Below are 22267 nucleotides of genomic sequence, written 5' to 3'. Positions count from 1 at the left end.
AGATTCTTGTCCTCCTGGGCAACTGATATATGTAGTAGAGCAGAGGTCCCCAACCCTCGGGCAACAGACTGGTGCCCGTTCGTGGCATGCTGTGAGCCGGGCCGTGCAACGGGGGTTGGACGGCCTGGCTCCCAGCATGCCACTCTTAGACCTCCAGAGGGCGCCTGCTCTAATTTTCCTAGCACCACTATGCCCTTCTGTCTCTGTGGTCAGGAAGAAGGAGAAGAAGAGGTAGGAGTGCCGGGCCAAGGACAGGATCTAATAGCACTGGTGAGACCCAGGCTGCACCACACACCCTGAGGTAACAGGCTGCACCAACTGCCCCCCCTCCCCAAGATGATAGGCTGAAACCACCACCCACCCAGGTGATAAGCTGCTTCCATCCGCGAGATGACAGGCTGCAACATCCCCTCCCCCAGAGGTGACAGGTTGCAACCACCACATACACCACCTTCCCAGAGGAGACAAGCTGCACCTCCTGTGATAGGATGCAACCACCACACAAATAACAACCAACCCCCCGATCAGTGAAAAGGTTGACCTCCTGGGCAGTGGAAGGGTTGACATCCTAGCTGCTGGTCCCTGGTGCCAGGGAGGTTGGGGACCACTGCAGTAGAGTACCCTATGAATGGTGCTATTCTAACTCGAGAGTCACTTTTTCCTTTGCTTGCTACCAAAACCCATCCAGTAGGTGTCTCTCTCCAAGAAAATGCAGGCGTCTGTGAAGGTCCATGGTGCTACCTCTACATTGAAACATGTCATTTAGTCTGATCTCTCCTGCTCTTCATCCACTAGGAATATCTAACATCTGTCTCACCATGATTTCCCACTTTATAACTTCTACTAAAGAGCAGGGGAGATCAGGCTACATTGGTAGGTGGGACTCAACCAGCAGGGACTTGCCCCCCCCCCCCCCCTCTCCTGTCTTCTAACTTTATTGTCTTTGGTCGGCTCGGATATTCCTTTGAAGCTTGTTTTCCATTTTGAAGATCAGAGGAACGTCCAGTCAGCGTTCTGAGGTGTATATCAAGATGTCCTTTTTCCCTGGGGCAAAAAACAATCTAAGAAGAAGACATCTCCCTCACTCCGGACACTAATATGTTTCAAAAGTTGTGTGGGGTTCTAACATGTTTGGCAAGACTGCACTGTTGTGAAAAACTTCTCCCGCACTTGGGGCAGGAATAGGGCTTCTCGCCCGTGTGGCATCTCTGATGTTTACCGAGATCTGATTTACGCACAAAACATTTCTGGCACTCAGAGCAGGAAAACGGCTTCTCCCCCGTGTGACATCGCTGATGTACTGAAAGATAAGACTTCTCTGAAAAACATTTCCCGCACTCAGGGCAGGAATACGGCTTCTCCCCTGTGTGAGACCTCTGATGCCTGACAAGTGTTGATTTAAGCGTATAACACTGCCCGCAGTCAGGACAGGAGTACGGTTTTTCCCCCGTGTGAGACCTTTGATGTGTGACAAGTTCCGATTTCCGTGGATAACTTTTCCCGCACTCGGGGCAGGAATATGGCTTCATGCCTGAGTGGCATCTCAGATGTACAGAAAGATGAGATTTCTGCGAAAAACTTTTTCCGCACTCAGGGCAGGAAAATGGCTTTTCCCCCGTGTGAGACCTCTGATGTGCGGCTAGATCTGGTTTACGCAGAAAACGTTTCCCGCACTCAGGACAGGAATACGGCTTCTCCCCCGTGTGACATCTCTGATGTTCAGAGAGATAAAACATCCGTGAAAAACATTTCCCACACTCATTACAGGAATACGGCTTTTCCCCTGTGTGAGTCCTCTCATGTCTGATAAGTGCTGATTTCAATGGGAAACATTTCCCGCACTCAGCACAGGAAAAGGGCATGTTGCCCGTGTGATTTATTTGATGCCTGATAAGTTGAGATTGCCACAGAAAACATTTCCCGCACTCAGAGCATGAATACAGTTTCTCCCCTGTGTGAGACCTTTGATGTCTAACAAGAGCAGATTTCCATGGGTAACATTTCCCACACACGGTACAGGAATACGGCTTCTCCCCTGTGTGAGATCTTAGATGTCTAACTAGAGCAGATTTTCGTGGAAAACATTTTCCGCACTCAGTACAGGAATGTGGCTTTTCACCCCTGTGAGATAGTTGGTGCTTATCTAAATCAGTTTTTCTGCAAAAACACATTCCACACTCAGTACAAGTAAAAATCTGTTGAAGAACGGCAACATCCCTCACAGTCTGATAAATCGGAAAAGAGGAATACGATGGTCCGGCACCGTCCCTCACAGTCTGAGGTTCCTCAGGATAAGATGAATACGATGGTCCGACACTGTCCCTCACAGTCTGAGGTTCCTCAGGATAAGAGGAATACGATGGTCCATCTACACTGTGTGGTGCCGGATGGACATTTGAGGTAGCCGGGTTTTCTCCTGGACTATACTGTGTGATGTCCTCATCTTCTACTTTACAGTCTGGAGACAAAGTGAGACAATCCTCTGAGGTTTTCCTCATCTCCCGTCCATCTACTAAAATAGAAATACAAAGATTACGATTAGATATGATCAGGTTGGTTCATTTAAATGAAGATTTAAACCGCATTCATCAACTTTGAACTACTGCTGAGGATCTTACATTTCCATTCCCCAATAGGTAAATGTGTCTGCTGGATCTACACCAGTTCTCTATTCACAGAAACCTGTCAGAGACGAAGGAAATCATCGAGAACCCTGTTTTATAGGAGTGACAGAGCTGGGGTTGTAGCCAGTTGGGCCCTATTATCATGAGAGCTTCTTAACCTGTATCGCATTTAGTTTCCTATGCATACACGTTTGTGAGGACGTTATACGCAAACATATGCGCTTACAGTGCAAAATCAATTCCAATCTTGGCACCAGGCAGCTTATTTAAAGAGCAGCGCTGAACTAGAAAGTTGCAAGATAGTCTTCAGCTGTAACCTGTGGAAATCTGTGTTCCCACTACTATCCTGGCCTGCCCTTGGACTTGCCTCTGCTCTGCCTTTCTGCTACTGACCTCCGCTAGTTCCTGACCACGGCTTGTCTCTGCTGATTCCTGGTTCAACCTCAGCAAGTAGCTGACCATGGCTTGTCTCCCTGGTTGATCTTGGCTAGTTTCTGACCATGGCTTGTCTCGAATAATTCCCAGGTTGACCTCAGCTAGTTCCTGACCATGGCTTCTCTCTGCTGATTCCTGGTTCAACCCCAGTTAGTCCCCGACCATGGCTTGTCTCTGGTGATTGATTCCCAGTTTGACCTCAGCATGTTCCTGACTATGGCTTGTCTCTAATGATTCCCAGTTTTAGCTCAGTTAGTTCCTCATCATGGCTTGTCTCGACTGATTCCTGGTTCAACCTCAGCTAGTAGCTGACCATAAAATTGTAAGAATATTCAGCGCTGGACATATAAACACCATATATATATAATGAAAAAATAAATAACAATAGTGCAGCGCAATCCTAATGGTAAATCATAGAAACATGCTCAAGATAAGTCCCAAGAACTCAGGTGCAGGTGTAAATAGAGAAAACCAACTGTCCCTGTAGTCGATGGTAACAATCCCAGAGCAAGTCATTCAATTCTTAGATGTGACAGAAAAAGTGCTCAAAAGATCCCACCACCTGTCATTCTCTGCCTCTCACCTTAGTGAGACCATGGCTTGTCTCCCTGATTGACCTCGGCTAGTTTCTGACCACAGCTTGTCCCTAATGAATCCCAGTTTGACCTCAGCTAGTTCCTGACAATGGCTTGTCTCTAATGATTCCCAGTTTGACCTCAGCTAGTCCCTGACCATAGCTTGGGTCCCGGGTTGAGCTCAGCTAATTCTAGACCACGGTTTGTCTCTGATTATTCCCAGTTTGACCTCAGCTAGTTCCTGACCATGGCTTGTCTCTGCTAAATCCTGGTTTAACCTCAGCTGGTCCCTGTCCATAGCTTGTCTCCGGGGGTTAACCTCGGCTAGTTCCTGACCATGGCTTGTCTCTGATGATTCCCAGTTTGACCTCAGCTAGTTTCTGACCATGACTTGCCTCTGCTGATTCCAGGTTCAACGTCAGCTAGTCTCTGACCATGGCTTGTCTCGCAGGTTGACCCCAGCTAGTACATGACCACGTGCCTGTCTCTGATTCCTGTTTTGACCTCTGCTAGTTCCTGACCACAGCTTCTGATTCCCAGGTTGACATCAGCTAGACCTTGACTACTGCTCACCTCTGCTGACCTCTTGCTGTGATCTTAGCTTTTCTTCCGCTTTCTCCTTGGTTACTGACTACAGCCCATCCAGATCATGTTTCTAGCCTGCTGTGTGCATCAGTGTTCTGGCTAGCTACCTTCCTGTTGGTCTGCACATGCTGCCCACACTCAAGCCTGCCTGCAGAAGGAAGCTTCCGTAGACTGGAGTCCTGGCACCTGTTTCACTCTGTGCCCTCTCACTTCCTGTACCACACTTTAAGGGTGTCTTGACCAGAGGTGTAGGGAAAGATCATCTTGGCCTCCTGCTAGATATTTTATAGAGACCCACAGCCTGAGTGGTTCAATCGTACCCTTCTGAACATTTGATAGATACTCATGTTGCAAAAGAAATAGCAATAAACATATCAGCAGTGTTCCATGTAAAAACCATGATGTAGTGGGGTATTTACTTTACATGCCTATGTTATAGAAAGAAGCTTGGTTACCAGCGGATGGGAAAACAGTTCTGAAAAAGCCATCACTGATTTGCGTTAGGCCACTGTAGCAGTGGGTAAAAACCCCTACCCTATACCATACACACCACGGTGGGCCATTCCCTTACTCACAAATTATGCTAGAAACAATTCCGTGTAGTTACGAAGATAAGTATATATAGTTTAAAACTGCAAATTCTCTTTCTTTGGGGACCAAAGACTTTTAGTGGGGGGGATGTAGCTTCTCCAGCAGCCCCTTTAATTTTAGGAACCTCTCAATCTGGTCATTCTTGTGGCTGCGCTGCAGCCTGCGATTCCTCCTTATCACCAAAGCCATCAAGGAAAGAGAGAGAGAGAGAGTGTGTGTGTGAGAGAGAGAGAGAGAGAGAGAGAGGTGAATGAAGGTGCAGGTTGGCCACAAAAGGAAAGGAAATTGTAGCAGCCTTGCATAGATCCAGGGGACCACCAGGATAGATCCATTGGGACTACCAGGAAAAGAAAGATGAGTAGGCAGCTGGCAAGGGGGAAAATGACTGAACTATCTTTGGCATTGAATTGTTGTTCACTGGAGAAGCTAGAGTGTGACCCATTCACTGAGCCAGACAGTGCAGCCTCTCATCTGCCATCATCCAGTGAACATCAGAGGTAAGACTGTATCCAGATGGCCATTTGTCAGTCTGGTGAGGAGCCTCTAGCCACCCATTGTTATATCAGGACTATATAAATGTACAGCAAAGTGTATACAGTGCAGGGGTCAGGAGTATGTAACATACACCCTAATGCATAGAGTGCAGTGGTCAGCAGAATCCCAGAATGTACATGCAACAGAGAGAACAAGGATTATGCAGAAGAAGCTCTAATGTGCAGGACAGGGAACACATTCAGTAAAGGGACCATTATCAGATTATTTTAGGCTGAAATCGCTCAGTACCGACCCTACCCTGAACCAATCAGTGATCAGTATGAACAAAGGAATGCAATTAAAGTTAATGACGCACCTGTGCTGATCTCTGTAGGATTGTCCTCTTCTATAAATGTCCCCGTTATTCCATCCTCCTCCATAGACTGCTGATCATCCCTCACATACGTCTCTTCTTCTGATTTAACCTCAAGTTTTACATCTATCAGATCTTCATTCTAAACCAAGAGAAGGAGAGACAATAACGTCTTGGAGGGTCTGAATCATCTTCATAAGTGACTTATGTTCTAAATGCTCTGTTCCACTAACCTGATGATGGTGAGGGATGGTGTTATCTTCCTGTGTTGAATCCCGGGAATACAGAGGATGTGGACATCTCTCTGGTGGGTTTCTGTAGCTGGATGGCTCCACCATTCCACCTTTTGGAAACTCTGACTCCTCCATCACCCCATCCTCATCATCCTCCTCTTTTATCTCTTCTTTAACCTCAACTTTAGAATCTCTCAGGTTTCCACTCTGAATATATAATAAAAACGACATCAATGGTAACAATGCAGATAATGTACAGATCCTAATGATACTATCAGTTATTGTTCCTCATCTACCTGATGATGGTGAGGGATGGTGTGACCTTCCTGTGTGGAATCCCGGGAATACAGAGGACGGGGACATCTCTCTGGCGGGTTCCTGGTATTAGGTGGCTCCATCAAATCCTTGCGTCCTTCTGAAAACTCCTCCATTACTCCATACTCCTCATCCTCCTCTTTATATTCTTTTTTTACAACAATATTGTAATTTTTAAGGTTTCCACTCTGAAAATATAAAACATTCATTGTAACAAACATGTTTGTGTATAAATCATAACTACTAAAATTTGTAAGTCACCTACCTGATGATGGTGAGGGATGGTTTGACCTTTCTGTGTGGAATCCCGGGAATACAGAGGACGGGGACATCTCTCTGGTGGGTTCCCATTACTGGATCCATCTGTAGGAAACACACACACTGACTGAATACATTGTTTCTATGTGTTTATCAGATGATGGGGGATCTAGGTGGATCCTCCGTACTGCTCTCTCCTTTACAATAAAGTCTCCTCTTACCCGGTGATGTGAGGGGCGGCTGATTCTCCATCATGACGTCCTTGTAGAGATCCTTGTGTCCTTCTAAATACTCCCACTCCTCCATGGAGAAATAGACAGTGACACCCTGACACCTTATAGGAACCTGACACACACAATGATACAGTCACCATCCAGACACAAAATCATCATGATACAAGATGCTGGTGAAGATCTCTAGTTTCCTATGATTGTATGGAAGTGCCATCCACTAATTCACCTAAGCACTCTGCATGAAAGCCTGTGAGGTGTGTGAGGGATACAATACAACTGCTTTACTTATTGTTTCTCCTGTCTGTCAAGGAGTGAGGTGGGGACACTGTGATGGTCATATGGACACCAGGCTTCACTGGAGCATTCTTCCTTACCTCTCTGGTCAGGTCTGTGTTTTATTAATAGAGATAAGAGTGATGTCAAGTGACCTCCCAGAATCCTCCTCTCCTCTCCAGTCAGGTCTGTGTATCATTAATAGAGATAAGAGTGATGTCATGTGACCTCCCAGAATCCTCCTCACCTCTCCGGTCAGGTCTGTGTTTTATTAATAGAGATAAGAGTGATATCATGTGACCTCTCAGAATGCACCTCACCAAGGGCAAATAGCAAACAGGTTGAGAAGAGCTAGACAGACTCGGGGAGCAGCTTGTGCCCCTTACACCCAAAATTGGCTTTAGAAGAGGTCTGAAATTTCACCTGGTAGAACCTAATAAACATGTAAACAGAAGCCTTGCAAATCTGAGAAACAGACGCCTGATGCTGGAAACCCTACAAAGCACTAACATATCTGGTAGAATGAAATCTAACAGGGAAGGGTGGAAACCCAGTCCTTTCGACCATAAACTCGAACAATGACTTGTCTAATCCACCCAGCAATGGTGGAGCGAGAAGCAGGGAGTCCTCTGCGGGAACTCTTAGGAACGGACAGGACTACGTCACCAGCAGAGTGGCCCTGGTCCCATATAACTTAACACGATGCAGCACATGCCAAGCTGGACACCCACACAGGATCCAGTGTCTAAAATAACATTACAGCCCAACCCCGCATCTGTATCCAAGAGGGGTCAAGGTAGAGTTCCCTCAAGGATCAGACAAGGAGTCAACTGATCTGGAAGCTGCAGAAAAAGTCCCAGATGTTGTGGTGAAGTCAGGAATCTGGATAGAAGAATCATATGAAGATGACCACACATCAGTAGAACTTTGTTTGAAAATTTCCTTTTCGGAATGTTTGATCAATTTTCTAGTGGGGTCAAATGGACATTTGTTTTTGATTGAAGTATGAAAATTCGAAGAAGGATGGAAAGGTTTTTTTTTGTCTAAGAACCAACTTCTGTGAATGTGGTTTTTCATTTTAAAAATTCGTACACGTCGTAATGAAAACCCTCTTAATACGTCTGTGACTGCATTCCCATAACAGGTCTGGACAAATTCTACTTTTGATCTAAATTAGCAGACTCAATGATGGCAAGAAAGAATGTTATGAACTCTCTAAAGAAAATCTAACCCCGTATGGCCACCTTCAGAGAGAAAAACCTATAGGGGAAAGAGGAAGGTCCTCTCCGGAGGGACGGACTGATGGAGACACATCTCCAAAATGAAGGAAATGTTCCGGCCCCATCATTGGGGAAATGTTCTGCCCCTGAAGAGGTTAATCTATGTTTCCACACTATATATGTGTGTATCATCATCTGCTGGAGATAAAGGAGGTCACAGTAACTATGGAGGAAGAGGATGGACATGACGGAGGGAGTACTGGGTGTAAATAGAAAATAAGATCTTATTACCTCCTCTGCTGCCACTTCCAGCAATGTCTCCCCTCTACTTCCTCCCGACTCAACTTTCATCGAGCTGCCTATTTATACTCTACATCACTTCCTCTTTGTATCTGATATCACTTCCTGTCTTCCATAGAGACTTCCTGTATTCCATAGAGACTTTCTGTCCTGTACGTGAGATCACCTCCTTGTGGAGGTCAGAGGATCTGAAGTCTAGAGAAACATCTTAAAGCGGAGTTCCACCCGAAATTTATACTTACCTCCATCTTCTCGCTCCCGGTCACCTGAAAAACAAATGGATAATCGCAATTTTTTTTTTTTTCACTTACCTTTTAGAGAAAATATACTCACCTTACTTCCTTCTTCCTCCCCTCGGCGGCCACGGCGATTCGTCACTTCCTGGCTGAACGTCATCGCTCCCAGGAATCATTGCGCCTGCACCGGCCCCGACGTCAGTTCCGGGGCGCGCGCGTCATTCCCTTCTAAACAGCTTCTGGGCATGCCCAGAAGCTGTGGAGGATGACGCGCGCGACCCGGAAGTGACGTCGGGGCCGGTGCAGTGCATCGTGGGACCGAAGAAGGAGGAAGAGGACCGAAGAGGACGCGGAAGAGGGTCGTGCTGGCTTCAAGCTGCCCACACCTGAGATGGCAGCGCTGGAGAAGACAATTTCAAGGTAAGTATTTCTCCTGAAAGGTAAGTGCAACCCGGGACAGATCAGAGGCTAGCCATTGTGGAATGTGCTAGCCCTGACTGTCCCGGGGGTATTTTTGTAAAAAAATGTATAACCAGGGTGGAACTCCGCTTTAATAATGTATTGAGAAGGGGGCTTAATGTTCTGTATTGTTTGCATAGCTCCCAACTGTCCCTGATTTGGAGGGACTGTCCCTGATTTGGAGCAATGTCCCTCTGTCCCTCATTCCTCCTCATTTGTCCCTCCTTTTGGTCTGATCGATATAGTTGTATATAAAATGCACTATTTATCATTCAAAAAGTTTCCTACGGCTAAACCTTTCATCCAATTACTAAATTGCTGCATTGCTGCCCCCTTTAAGGGGGCATGGCATGGGGTCCTATGCCTACACCCTTTTGCTAATAGGTGTCCCTCATTCCCATCTCAAAAAGCTGGGAGGTGTGTGTTTGGAGTTGGGCTCTACCCCCCCACTCCCTCCAAGCAATGTGTTCTCTGTGTCTCCCAGTCCTGCAGTCTCTGTGCCCCAGGAGAACAAAAGTGCCAAATGGGGGGGGGGGGGGCAAGAGTGCCCTGAAGGCGGGGAGTAGGGATAATAGTACCCAGCAGGTGGTGGTGGGGAATTGATAGGGAGTAGCAGAAGAAACAATAGTGGGGTAGGGAAGAACAATAATGCCAATCAGGAGGTGGGGGGAAACAATAGTGCCCACCAAGGTTAGGAAGAACAGTAGTGCCCAGCAGGGGTAGGAGGAACAATGATGCCTGGTGGGGTGGGCAGAAACCACGGTGCACCAGAAGAACAACAGTGCCAAAAAGGGGGGTGGGGGAGAACGATAATGCCCAGTGGGTGATGGGGAGGGACAATATTTCCCAGTAGGGGTGGAGGAAAACATTAGTGTTCAGTGAGGGAGGAAAATAGTGCACAGATGGGGGTGTAGGAGGATAGTAGTGCCCAATGAAGGATCGGGGTAAAACATTGGTGCTTAGAGGGGGTGGCGGGGGGCAACATTGATGCTCAGAAGAAAAGGGAGGGGGGGAATAGAGCCAGTGGGAGGTGGTGGGGAGTGATAGGGCATATCAGAAGAAACAATAGGGCCTAGTGGGGGGAGAACAAAAATGCCCACAGGGGATTGGATGGAAAAATAATAACGTGGAGTGGGGAAGAACAATAGTGCCCAGTGAGGGATGAGGGAGGACAACAGTGCCCAGATGGGGTGGAGAAGGACAATAGTGGCCAAGGGGAACGATAGTGACCAGTAGTGGGTAGGGATAAACATTGGTGTCAATGGAAAGCACATACCTTGCATTAAAGTCTGAGTCCCATGATGCTCCCAATGGTCCCTGCAACCAGTCCTGGGATTCGCAGGGTGCTGGGATTGTGTTAAAATCCCTGGCCAGTCCAATGGAATCCATGATGGTTGGCTGTTTTTCAGCTGCCAAATTGAATGGAGTATTCATTCATTCATCCTCCATTCACAGAGTGTGTCAGGAGATTAATACTTGTACAGCTAATGCTCAGCACACAGGCAGACTTTAGCCAGTTACCGGCATGCACTGACACGTTGGTGCATCCGTGTGCACCAGTGCACATTGGTACACATCCAATCCCGGGAATGGCGCAAAGCTGCCTCTTTAATGGAGACCCTGCTGTGTGCTATTTGGTGAATGTTCTTCAGCTTCCCATTAATCTGTATTCCTGTTTTTGTCTAATCTCCCGTTGCTGTCCCAGCCTGCTCCTGACCTTGCTTTGTGGATTCTGGACTCTGACCCTGGCTTGCCTCTGACCCCGTTTAGACACTACTGCTACCTGATTACAGGCAGTCTCCGGGTTACAAACATCTGACTTACAAATGACCCCTACTTGCAAACGGAGAGAGACAACAGGAAGTGAGAGAAAATCTACTCCTAGGAAGGGAAATTTACGCCTGTAAGAGTTATCATGGGAAAAGGTGTCTCCAATAAAGCATTATCACCAATCCTTGTTTACAAAACAACCCAAAATTTTCAAAATCCAATTGTCATAGGGACGCAGTTTCTGCTCCAATTCATCCCAAAGGTGTTCTATCGGGTTGAGATCAGGACTATGTGCAGGCCAGTCAAGTTCCTACACCCCAAACTCGCTCACCCTTGTTTTTATTGTGCACTGGTGCGTAGTCATGTTGGAACAGGAAGGGGCCATCCCCAAACTTTTCCCACAAGGTTGGGAGCATGAAACTGTCTAAAATGTCTTGGTATGCTGACGCCTTAAGAGTTCTCTTCACTGGAACTAAGGGGCCAAGCCCAACCCCTGAAAAACAACCCCACACCATAATCCCCCTCCACCAAATAATTTGGACCAATGCACAAAGCAAGGTTCATTAAGACAAGACAAAAATGATGGAGGAGGTTTTTTTTCTATGTTAGCTGTAATGTGAAAGTTTAGATGATCTTGTGGATGGAGGTAATGATGGTACGGAGGAGGAAGTACGGGAGGAATGATAGATGGGAATGAGAATGTGGTTGGTGTTCCAGAAACACAGCTTGACTCCTCACAAGACTGGGCTGTTTGTATTCATGCTAATTCTCTTGTTTAAAGGGACACGGGACATAGAAAAGATGGAGGGGGGTTGGGGGGTTCCTCTATGTTAGATGTGATGTGAAAGTGAGGAAGAAAGATGATCTCTTGTGGTTGGAGTTCCAGAAACACGGCTTGACTCCTCACAAGACTGGGCTGTTTGTATTCATGCTGATCCTCTTGTTTAGAGGAACATGAGACATAAAAAAGATGTAGGAGCGTTCCTCTATGTTAGATGTGATGTGAAAGTGAGGAAAAAAGATGATCTTGTGGTCGGAGTTGATGATGGTGCGGAGGAGAAATAACGGGAGGAACGATAGATGGGAATGAGAATGTAGTTGGTGTTCCAGAAACAGAGCTTGACTCCTTACAAGACTGGGCTGTTTGTATTCATGCTGGTCCTCTTGTTTAAAGTGACACGGGGCATAGAAAAGATGGAGGAGGGTTCCTCTATGTTAGATGTGATGTGAAAGTGAGGAAGAAAGATGATCTCTTGTGGTTGGAGTTCCAGAAACACGGCTTGACTCCTCACAAGACTGGGCTGTTTGTATTCATGCTGATCCTCTTGTTTAGAGGAACACGAGACATAGAAAAGATGTAGGAGCATTCCTCTATGTTAGATGTGATGTGAAAGTGAGGAAAAAAGATGATCTTGTGGTTGGAGGTTGTGATAGTGCGGAGGAGGAATGATAACGTAGTTGGTGTTACAGAAACACGGCTTGTCTCCTCACAAGACTGGGCTGTTTATATTCATGCCGATCCTCTTGTTTAGAGGGACACGGGACATAGAAAAGATAGAGGTGGTTTTCTCTATGTTAGATGTGATGTGAAAGTGAGGAAGAAAGATCTCTTGTGGTTGGAGTTCCAGAAACACGGCTTGACTCCTCACAAGACTGGGCTGTTTGTATTCATGCTGATCCTCTTGTTTAGAGGAACATGAGACATAGAAAAGATGTAGGAGCGTTCCTCTATGTTGAATGTGATGTGAAAGTGAGGAAAACGATGATCTTTGGTTGGAGGTGGTGATGGTGCGAAGGAGGAATGATAGATGGAAATAAGAATGTAGTTGGTGTTCCAGAAACACGGCTTTACTCCTCACAAGACTGGGCTTTTTGTTTTCATACTGATCCTCTTATTTAGAGGGATGCGAGACATAGAAAAGATGGAGGGGGGTTCCTCAATGTTAGATTTGATGTGAAAGTGAGGAAGAAAGATGATCTTTTGGTTGGAGGTTGTGATGGTGAGGAGGAGGAATAACTTGGTGGAATGATAGATGGATCTATAAACTGATGGACTTGGGAGTATACTACAGACGTCTTGAGATTTATGGGGTCAAAAACCAATGTGGTTGACTTCTGGTAGAAAAGGAAATAAACATTAAATAAACCAAATCCAAAATCAAACTTTTATTCATCAACTTACAAAGAATATCATAACTTTAAGTAGAAATATAGATTTTGATCTTCGTTAGGCTACACTTTGCTCAGGTCAATGTTGCGGCTCCATGGCTCCTGGTGAAATATACACCCCGTAAGATTCTGCTCCTCCTGGGCATCCAGTAACCGTTATGAGACGCAGAGTACCCCCGTGAGCCATATCATTCTAAGATTCACATTTTCATTTGCTAGCAAAGCCCAACCAGCAGGTGGCTCTCCCCAAGAAAATGCAGTCGTCTGTGAAGGCTCATAGCACTACCACAGCACTGAAGGAGCCTTATCATTTAGTCTGATCTCTCCTGCTTGTCATCCAGCATCTCTTTCACCACCATGATTTCCTTTATAGCTTCTATTGAAGAGCAGTTGAGATCAGGCTACACTGCAGGAGTCACTCAATATGCCCCCCCCCCCCCCGCCCTACGCTCCTATTCTAACTTTCTGGTAACCTTTGATTTTCTTAAGTTTTATATTAGAAGATCAGCAAAGTGTTCAGCCCGCGTTTTCTGAGGTGTGTCTCAAGGCGTGCTTCTTCTCAGTGTGAGATCTCTGACATATGGTAAAATACATTTCAAGTAGGAGACATTTCCCGCACCCCAGACACTGACATGTCCTAAGGGTCGTGTGGGCTTGGCAAGACTGCACTGTTTTGAAAAACTTCTCCCGCACTTGGGGCAGGAACTCCCTTAAGGGGCTTCTCCCCCGTGTGGCACCTCTGGTGCCGAAGAAGATCTGCTTTACGTACAAAACATTTCCCGCACTCAGAGCAGGAAAACGGCTTCTCCACCGTGTGACATAGCTGATGTACGGAAAGGTTGGACTTCCCTGAAAAACATTTCCCGCACTCAGGGCAGGAATACGGCTTCTCCCCCATGTGAGATCTCTGATGTTTGACAAGCGATGATTTCATCGTGTAACACTGCCCGCAGTCAGGACAGGAGTACGGCTTTTCCCCCGTGTGGGATCTTTGATGTGTGAGAAGTTCTGATTTCCTTGTATAACACTTCCCGCACTCAGGGCAGGAATATGGCTTCATGCCTGAGTGGGACCTCAGATGGACGTAAAGGTTTGACTTCTGTGAAAAACATTTTCCACACTCAGGACAAGGAAACGGCTTCTCACCAGTGTGAGACCTCTGATGTGCGGCTAGATCTGGTTTACGTAGAAAACGCTTCCCGCATTCAGGACAGGAATGCGGTTTCTCGCCCGTGTGACATCTCTGATGTTCAGACAGATAAGACATCCGTGAAAAACATTTCCCGCACTCATTGCAGGAATATGGCTTTTCCCCTGCGTGAGACCTCTCGTGTCTGACAAGCGATGATTTCAATGGGAAACATTTCCCGCACTCAGCACAGGAAAATGGCATGCTGCCTGTATGAATTACCTGATGTCTAATAAGTTGGGATTGCCACAGAAAACATTTCCCGCACTCAGAGCAGGAATACACCTTCTCCCCTGTGTGAGATCTCTCATGTCTGACAAGTGCTGATTTCACTGAGAAACATTTCCCGCATTCAGAACATGAAAAGGGCACATTACCTGTATGAGTGATTTGATGTTTGAGAAGTTGAGACTGCCACAAAAAGCTTTTCCCGCACTCAGAACAAGAATACGGCTTCTCCCCTGTGTGAGATCTTTGATGTCTGACAAGTGCCCATTTCCACGGATAACATTTCCCACACACGGTACAAGAATATGGTTTCTCACCCGTGTGAGATCTTAGATGTCTGACCAGTGCCAATTTCCGTGGATACCTTTTCCCGCACTCGGGACAGGAATGTGACTTTTCCTGCCCGTGAGATAGTTGGTGGTCATCTAAATCTGATTTTCTGCCAAAACACATTCGACACTCAATACAAGCAAAAAGGACACCATCCCTCACAGTCTGAGGTTCCTCAGGATAAGAGGAATACGATGGTCCGGCACCGTCCCTCACAGTCTGAGGTTCCTCAGGATAAGAGGAATACGATGGTCCATCTACACTGTGTGGTGCCGGATGGACATTTGAGGTAGCCGGGTTTTCTCCTGGACTATACTGTGTGATGTCCTCATCTTCTACTTTACAGTCTGGAGACAAAGTGAGAGAATCCTCTGAGGTTTTCCTCATCTCCCGTCCATCTACTAAAATAGGAATAAAAAGATTATTAGTAGACATCAGCAGATTGGTTCCACCAAAACCAGGACAGGCAGCTTTGTCTCTAAGGAATAATTCCACCCTCAAGTCAACACCAGTTCTCTATTCAAAGACCCACACCAGAGACTACAGAAAATAACAAGAACTCTGTTTTAGAGGTGACAGTGTTGGAATTTTAGCCCAGGTGGTGGCACTTTTAATGGGGGAGCTGCTCAGCCTGAATCTCCTCCTTGCAACTGATAGGTCACAGCGTCACGGAAACAGGGGATGAGGGATGCAATTGGTTGCATTGGTGTCTTGGATCTAAGCCCCACATTCATGATGACAAATTCCTTCACTTGAGGGTTACCCGCTCCACCATCAAATAGGGCCCCACCACCAGCAGACTCTGTGGCAGTTTAACCCAAGATGTAGAGCATGGGTGCTCAACCTGTGGCCCTTCAGCTTTTGCAGAATTACAAGGCTCAAGAGGCTTTGCAAGGCTGACAGTTCCAACTTACAAGCATGATGGGACTTGTAGTTTCGCAACAGCTGGAGGGCCAAAGGTTGAGCACACATGGTGTGGATGAAGCCCTCGTGTTATCTCGGTCTGAAAAGCCAGATATGTGATAGAGACCCATAGTCTGAGTGGTACAATCGTACCATTGTGAAGATGTTGAAAATACTCACATCGGAAAAGACATAACACTGGAGTAGACATATCAGCAGCGTTCCATGTAAAAAACATGACGTAGCAGGGTATTCACTTTATATGCTAATGTTCGAGAGAGAAGCTTGGATACCAGTGGATGAGGAACATTTCTGAAAAGGCCATCATTGCTGTTTGTTATGCCACTGCACCAGTAGGTGATAACCCCTACCCTATACCTGACATACCACGATGGGCCACAACATTGCTTGCAAGTTATGCTAAAAACAGTTACTTGGTTCCATGTAGATGCTAAGATAATTATAGTAAATTTGTAACTACAAAATTCTGTTTCTTTGGGGACCAAAGACTTTTAGTGGGGGGTGGATGTGTATCTCATCTTGTGGCTCCTTTAATTTTTGCACCCTGTGCTGAATAGAGGGTGTGGCTTAAAGGGGCATGGTTAAACAGAGTCTGAGTACCCTCGCTGCATATATTGCACATATATGGGAGTCCAAATACCTTCAAAATACTTCTCAACTACTGTGCAAAATGAAAGTCTCACACTCTTATAATAGTTCTTCTAATAATTTCCTGCACATTGGATATATACTTTTTTTTTAAGACGAGATGAGAGATTACATAATGTACAACATAGCATACAGATTACAAGAATCATTACCAGATTATTATTAGTCATTCCCCACTGTGAATGTATGTATCAGTATTATTAGTCAGTATTACTATGAATGACCCACCTGTGTTGATCTCTGTAGGAGTGTCCTCTATAAATGTCCCCGGTATTCCATCCTCCTCCATAGACTGCTGATCATCCCTCACATACATCTCTTCTTCTTCTGATTTAACCTCAACTTTTATATCTATCAGATCTTCATCCTACAACCAAGGACATGAGAGAACATATCATCTCATGCGATCTATACACCATCTCTATGAGTCACTTTCATAGATGCTCCATCCCACCTACCTGATAATGGTGAGGGACGGTGTGACCTTCCTGTGTGGAATACAGGGGACGGGGACATCTCTCTGGTGGGTTTCTGTAGCTGGATGACTCCACCATGGTGTCCTGGTACAGATCATTGTGTCTTTTTGGAATCTCTGTCTCCTCCATCACCCCATCCTTATCATCCTCCTCTTTTATCTCTTCTTTAACCTCAACTTTAGAATCTTTCAGGTTTCCACTCTGAATATAGAAAAAAAAGGAACCAATAGTAACAATGCAGATAATGTACAGATCCTAATGATACTATCAGTGATTGTTCCTCATCTACCTGATGATGGTGAGGGATGGTGTGACCTTCCTGTGTGGAATCCCGGGAATACAAAGGACGGGGACATTTCTCTGGTGGGTTCCTGGTATTAGGTGGCTCCATCATATCCTTGTGTCCTTCAGAAAACTCCTTCATCACTCCATACTCCTCATCCTCCTCTTTATACTCTTCTTTCACAACAATAATATAATCCTCGAGGTTTCCACTCTGAATATATAATAAAACATTCATTGTAACAAACATGCTGTTTATAAATTACTACTAATAACTGTCAATTATCTACCTGATGATGGTGAGGGATGGTGTGATCTTCCTGTGTGGAATCCCGGGAATACAGAGGACGGGGGCATCTTTCTGGTGGGTTCCCATTACTGGATCCATCTGTAGGAAACACACACACTGACTGAATACATTGTTTCTATGTGTTTATCAGATGATGGGGGATCTAGGTGGACTCTCCGTACTGCTCTCTCCTTTACAATAAAGTCTCCTCTTACCCGGTGATGTGAGGGGCGGCTGATTCTCCATCATGACGTCCTTGTAGAGATCCTTGTGTCCTTCTAAATACTCCCACTCCTCCATGGAGAAATAGACAGTGACATCCTGACACCTTATAGGAACCTGACACACACAATGATACAGTCATCATCCAGACACAAGGTTATCATGATATAAGGATGCTGGTAAAGATCCCTAACAGATATAGTAGAGGGCACTCTAACAGGGAAGGGGGAGACCACAAGCTTAAATGAACACTTGTTTAATCCACCCAGCAATGATGGAGTGAGAAGCAAGCAGCCCTCTGCAGGAACCCTCAGGGAGCCCAGGGCTGGAATCTGATTGTCTAAAAAAGGCTGTAGCCGAGTCTCGCAACACTTACTATGTCAAGACCGTGGACTGAAGTTTCCTTTAGATGTTTCAGAGTAGAACATAAGGATGGAAAAATGATGTGCTGGTTGAGATGGAAATAGGAAACCACCACAAGGAGAAAAGTGTCTTTAGGTCTGAGGACAACCTTGTCCTTGTGTAACACTAGAAAAGGCTCTTTACAGGATAAGGCTGTTAGAGAGGTCACCTTGTGAATATGGTCAAAGAATCATTCCTAACGGGTACAGATTGCATCCTTTAAAGAACCTAAAGAACCAGATTAAGGTCTTGCAGAGTCACGGGGGAAACATGGGGGGGGGGGGGGGGAGATGTCTGCCAGTGGTCTCAGAAATAAAACTGGCAAGGATTTGATGGTACTCCAAGACAGATGCTGATCTAGACCAGACTGGAGGAAGGACAGGATGCATCTCATGGAGTAAACCCTACGATGTAATTTCCCATTTTTTCACCACACAAAATAGGCTTTAAAGACGCAATGGTAGACTTTGCACCAAAGTCACCAAAGATTGCTAGCACTGGAGCAAAGACAGAAGTTTGTCCTGTGGAGACATAACTGAATCTCTGGAGAGTGTGCATCGTCCACTGGACATTGGCTGACAGGGATAGGAAGGACTGGTCCTTTAGCAAGAGACTGCCCAGGTAACCCGCAACTTGCATTCCCTGGGAACGGAGCAGAGCTTGGACCAGTGCAAGCACCTTGGTGAAAACTTGGGGACCATGGGCAGGCCTAAGGGAAGGTTGAAAAATCAGTAATGCTGGCCACCCACTGCAATATTCACATAATGTTTGTGAAGAGGATAAAAGAGAATGGGTGCTCAACCTGTGGCATGGGCGCTCAACCAGCTGTTTTGGAACTAAAAGTCCCATGAGGGATTGCAAGGTTGACAATTACAAGCATGACTTCCAAAGGAAGAGTTCCGCAAAAGCTTGAGGGCCACAGGTTGAGCACTTATAGTGTAAGACAGCTATTAAAGTCGAAAAATTTAACTGGATGGAGGGAGGCAATGAAGGGCCTAGCCAATTCCATGTGTAACTCTTGAACCGGCAGGAACAAACTGAGAGTCTTCAGATCCAGAACTGGCCAAATGCCACCATATGGCTTGGGAACTGTTAATAGGTTCAAGTAGAAACCCTGAAAGTGCTCCTCATTTAGAACCGTTGTGATGACCTCCTGCGAGAAGAGCTGCTGAACAGCAACAAGAAGATCTGCCCGTCTTTACAGGAAGAGAGGCACGAAGCAGGTTGGAGGCAAATTCCTGAAACTCTTTTTTTTTTATTTGTAGCCCCTGAAAATTAAAATTTTTGGAAGGTTTGTTAAATTTTCTAGTGGGGATAGAATCTACACTTGTTTTCGACTGTATGAACGATAAAATCCAAAGGAACAGGGTGGAAAGTTTTTCTCAAATTAAGAAAATTCTAACTGTGGATTTCCTTAAGAAAAACCAAACACATAGTAATGGAAACCCGTTTAATACAACTGGGATAGCCGGTCCGGGAAAAATTTGCTTTCAAATGAAATTGGCCAACTTGGTGATGGCAAGAAAGAATTTTCTGATGAACGATTGCTCTACTAATACTGAAAAGAGAATCTAACCCTGAAGGGGCATCTTTAGAACCTCCGGAGGAAGGTCCTCTCAGAATAGATCGACTGGTGATTTGAAAGTGGAGGAAAAAGGTGACACATCTACGAAATAAGGAGAATGTTTCGGCCCCGTAAGTGGGGAAATGTTCTGCCCCTGAAGGGGAAATCTAGGTTTCCACACTATATATGTGTGTATCATCATCTGCTGGAGATAAAAGAGGTCACAGTGACTATGGAGGAAGAGGACGGACATGATGGGGGGGGGGGGGGTTACTGGGTGTAAATAGAAAATAAGATCTTATTACCTCCTCTGCGGCCACTTCCAGCAATGTCTTCTCTCTACTTCCTCCCAACTCACCTCTCACCCGGAACTTCCTTTCAATATATGACCTCACTTCCTGTTTGTAGTCCCATCAATACTCCTGATTTGAGTAGAAATGAGATCGCCACCTTGTGGATGTCAGGGGAACTGCAGCCCTGAGAAATGTCTCAGTGAGTGTATTGAGAAGGGGGTTAAATGTTCTGTTTTGTTTGTATCCAGGCTTTACCCCCCAAACAATGAGCTCTCTGTGTCTCCGTTCCTAGTCCTGCAGTCTCTGCATCCCCCCAGTCCTGCAGTCTCTGCATCCCCCCCCAGTCCTGCAGTCTCTGCATCCCCCCCCCCAGTCCTCCAGTCTCTGCATCCCCCCCCCAGTCCTGCAGTCTTTGCATCCCCCCCCCAGTCCTGCAGTCTCTGCCTCCCCCACAGTCCTGCAGTCTTTGCACCCTCCTTCCAGTCCTGCAGTTTCTGCATCCCCCAGTCCTGCAGTATTTGCGCCCCCCTCCCAGTCCTGCAGTCTCTGCATCGCCCCCGTCCTGCAGTCTTTGTGCCCCCCCTTCCCAGTTCTGCAGTCTCTGCATCCCCCCCGTCATTCAGTCTTTTTGCGCCCCCCCCCTCCCAGTCCTGCAGTCTCTGCACCCCCCCCAGTCCTGCAGTCTTTGCACCCCTTACTTAGTCCTGCAGTCTCTTCATCCCCCTGTACTGCAGTCTTTTTTTCCCCCTTTCCCAGTCCTGCAGTCTCTGCATCCCCCCCGTCATGCAGTCTTTGCACCAGCTTCCAGTCCTGCAGTCTCTGCATCCCCCCCCCCCCGAGTCTGCAGTCTTTTCAACCCCCTGTCCTTCAGTCTCTGCATCCCCCCATCCTGCAGTCTTTGCACCCCCCTCCCAGTCCTGCAGTCTCGGCATCTCCCCCAGTCCTGCACTCTTTGTGCCTCCCTCCCAGTCCTGACTTCTCTGCATCCCCCAGTCCTGCAGTCTCTGCATCCTGCCCCCCAGTCATGCAGTCTTTGTGCTCCCCCTTGCCCTGCAGTCTCTGCATCCCCCAGTCCTGCAGTCTTTGCGCCCTCCCAGTCCTGCAGTCTGTGCTTCCCCCCTGGTCCTGCTGTCTTTGTGCCCCCCCTGTCCTGCAGTATTTGCGTCACCCCCAGTCCTGCAGTCTCTGCATCCCCCCAGTCCTGCAGTCTTTGCGCCCCCAGTGCTGCAGTCTCAGCCCCCCCCCAGTCCTGCAGTCTCTGCACCCCCCCGTCCTGCAGTCTTTGCGCCCTCCTCCCAGTCCTACAGTCTCGGCATCTCCCCAGTCCTGCAGTCTTTGCGCCCCCCTCCCAGTCCTGCCGTCTCTGCATCGCCCCTGTCCTGCAGTCTTTGCGCCCCCTTCCCAGTCCTGCAGTCCTTGCACACCCCCTTACCCAGAATTCTCTGCATCCCCCCAGTCCTGCAGTCTTTGCTCCCCCCAGTCCTGCAGTCTCTGCACCCCCCCCCAGTCCTGCAGTCTTTGCACACCCAGTCCTGCAGTCTTTGCACCCCCCCTCTCAGTCCTACAGTCTCTGCATCCCCCCGTCATGAAGTCTTTGCGCCCCCCCCTCCCAGTCCTGCAGTCTCTGCATCCCCCCAGTCCTGCAGTCTTTGCACCCCTTTCCTAGTCCTGCAGTCGCTGCATCCCCCCGTCCTGCAGTCTTTGCGCCCTCCTCCCAGTCCTGCAGTCTCTGCATCCCCCCCGTCCTGCAGTCTTTGCGCCCTCCTCCCAGTCCTGCAGTCTCTGCATCCCCCAGTCCTGCAGTCTTTGCGCCCCCCTCCCAGTCCTGCCGTCTCTGCATCGCCCCGTTCTGTAGTCTTTGCCCCATCTTCCCAGTCCTGCAGTCTCTGCATCCCCCCCATCATGCAGTCTTTTCGCCCCCCTCCCAGTCCTGCAGTCTCTGCATCCCCCCCCCAGTCCTGCAGTCTTTGCGCCCCTTTCCTAGTCCTGCAGTTTCTGCATCCCCCCGTCCTGTAGTCTTTGTGCCCCTTTCCTAGTCCTGCAGTTTCTGCATCCCCCCGTCCTGCAGTCTTTGTGCCCCTTTCCCAGTCCTGCAATCTCTGCATCCCCCCCTGTCATGCAGTCTTTGCATCACCCACAGTCCTGCAGTCTCTGCATCCCCCCCAACCTGCAGTCCTTGCGCCCCCCTTACCTGGAATTCTCTGCATCCCCCCAGTCTTGCAGTCTTTGCGCCCCCCCAGTCCTGCAGTCTCTGCACCCCCCCCCAGTCCTGCAGTCTTTGCACCCTCCAGTCCTGC

At 47.3% G+C, this 22267-nt stretch overlaps 3 protein-coding genes across 3 annotated transcripts in view; all 3 read right to left on the bottom strand.

Moving 5' to 3' along the window:
• The window catches only part of LOC309562616 (uncharacterized protein), a 679009-nt gene that overhangs the window by 406511 nt on the left and 250231 nt on the right, over positions 1 to 22267 (bottom strand).
• Positions 1 to 22267, bottom strand: part of LOC309562621 (uncharacterized protein) — a 478591-nt gene that overhangs the window by 215287 nt on the left and 241037 nt on the right. The window contains exons 11-12 of the mRNA XM_082266874.1: positions 17208 to 17414; positions 16901 to 17119 (exon numbers count right to left, since the gene is read on the bottom strand). Of these exons, the coding sequence (XP_082123000.1) occupies positions 16901 to 17119; positions 17208 to 17414 (426 nt within the window). The remainder of the gene's footprint in view (positions 1 to 16900; positions 17120 to 17207; positions 17415 to 22267) is intronic.
• On the bottom strand, positions 1015 to 15236 carry LOC309564120 (uncharacterized protein). Its single transcript, XM_082268749.1, has 2 exons — positions 13770 to 15236; positions 1015 to 2225 (listed from the first exon to the last, which is right to left on the bottom strand). The coding sequence occupies exons 1-2, from the start codon at positions 14991 to 14993 to the stop codon at positions 1104 to 1106; spliced, it is 2346 nt and encodes a 781-aa protein (XP_082124875.1). The 5' UTR covers positions 14994 to 15236; the 3' UTR covers positions 1015 to 1103.

The sequence above is a fragment of the Pelophylax lessonae genome (assembly GCF_965119305.1).
Source record: "Pelophylax lessonae genome assembly, chromosome: 9".
Classification (NCBI taxonomy): Eukaryota; Metazoa; Chordata; class Amphibia; order Anura; family Ranidae; genus Pelophylax; species Pelophylax lessonae.
The sequence above is the reverse complement of the archived record's forward strand: the minus strand, read 5'-3'. Positions and strand labels throughout refer to the sequence as shown.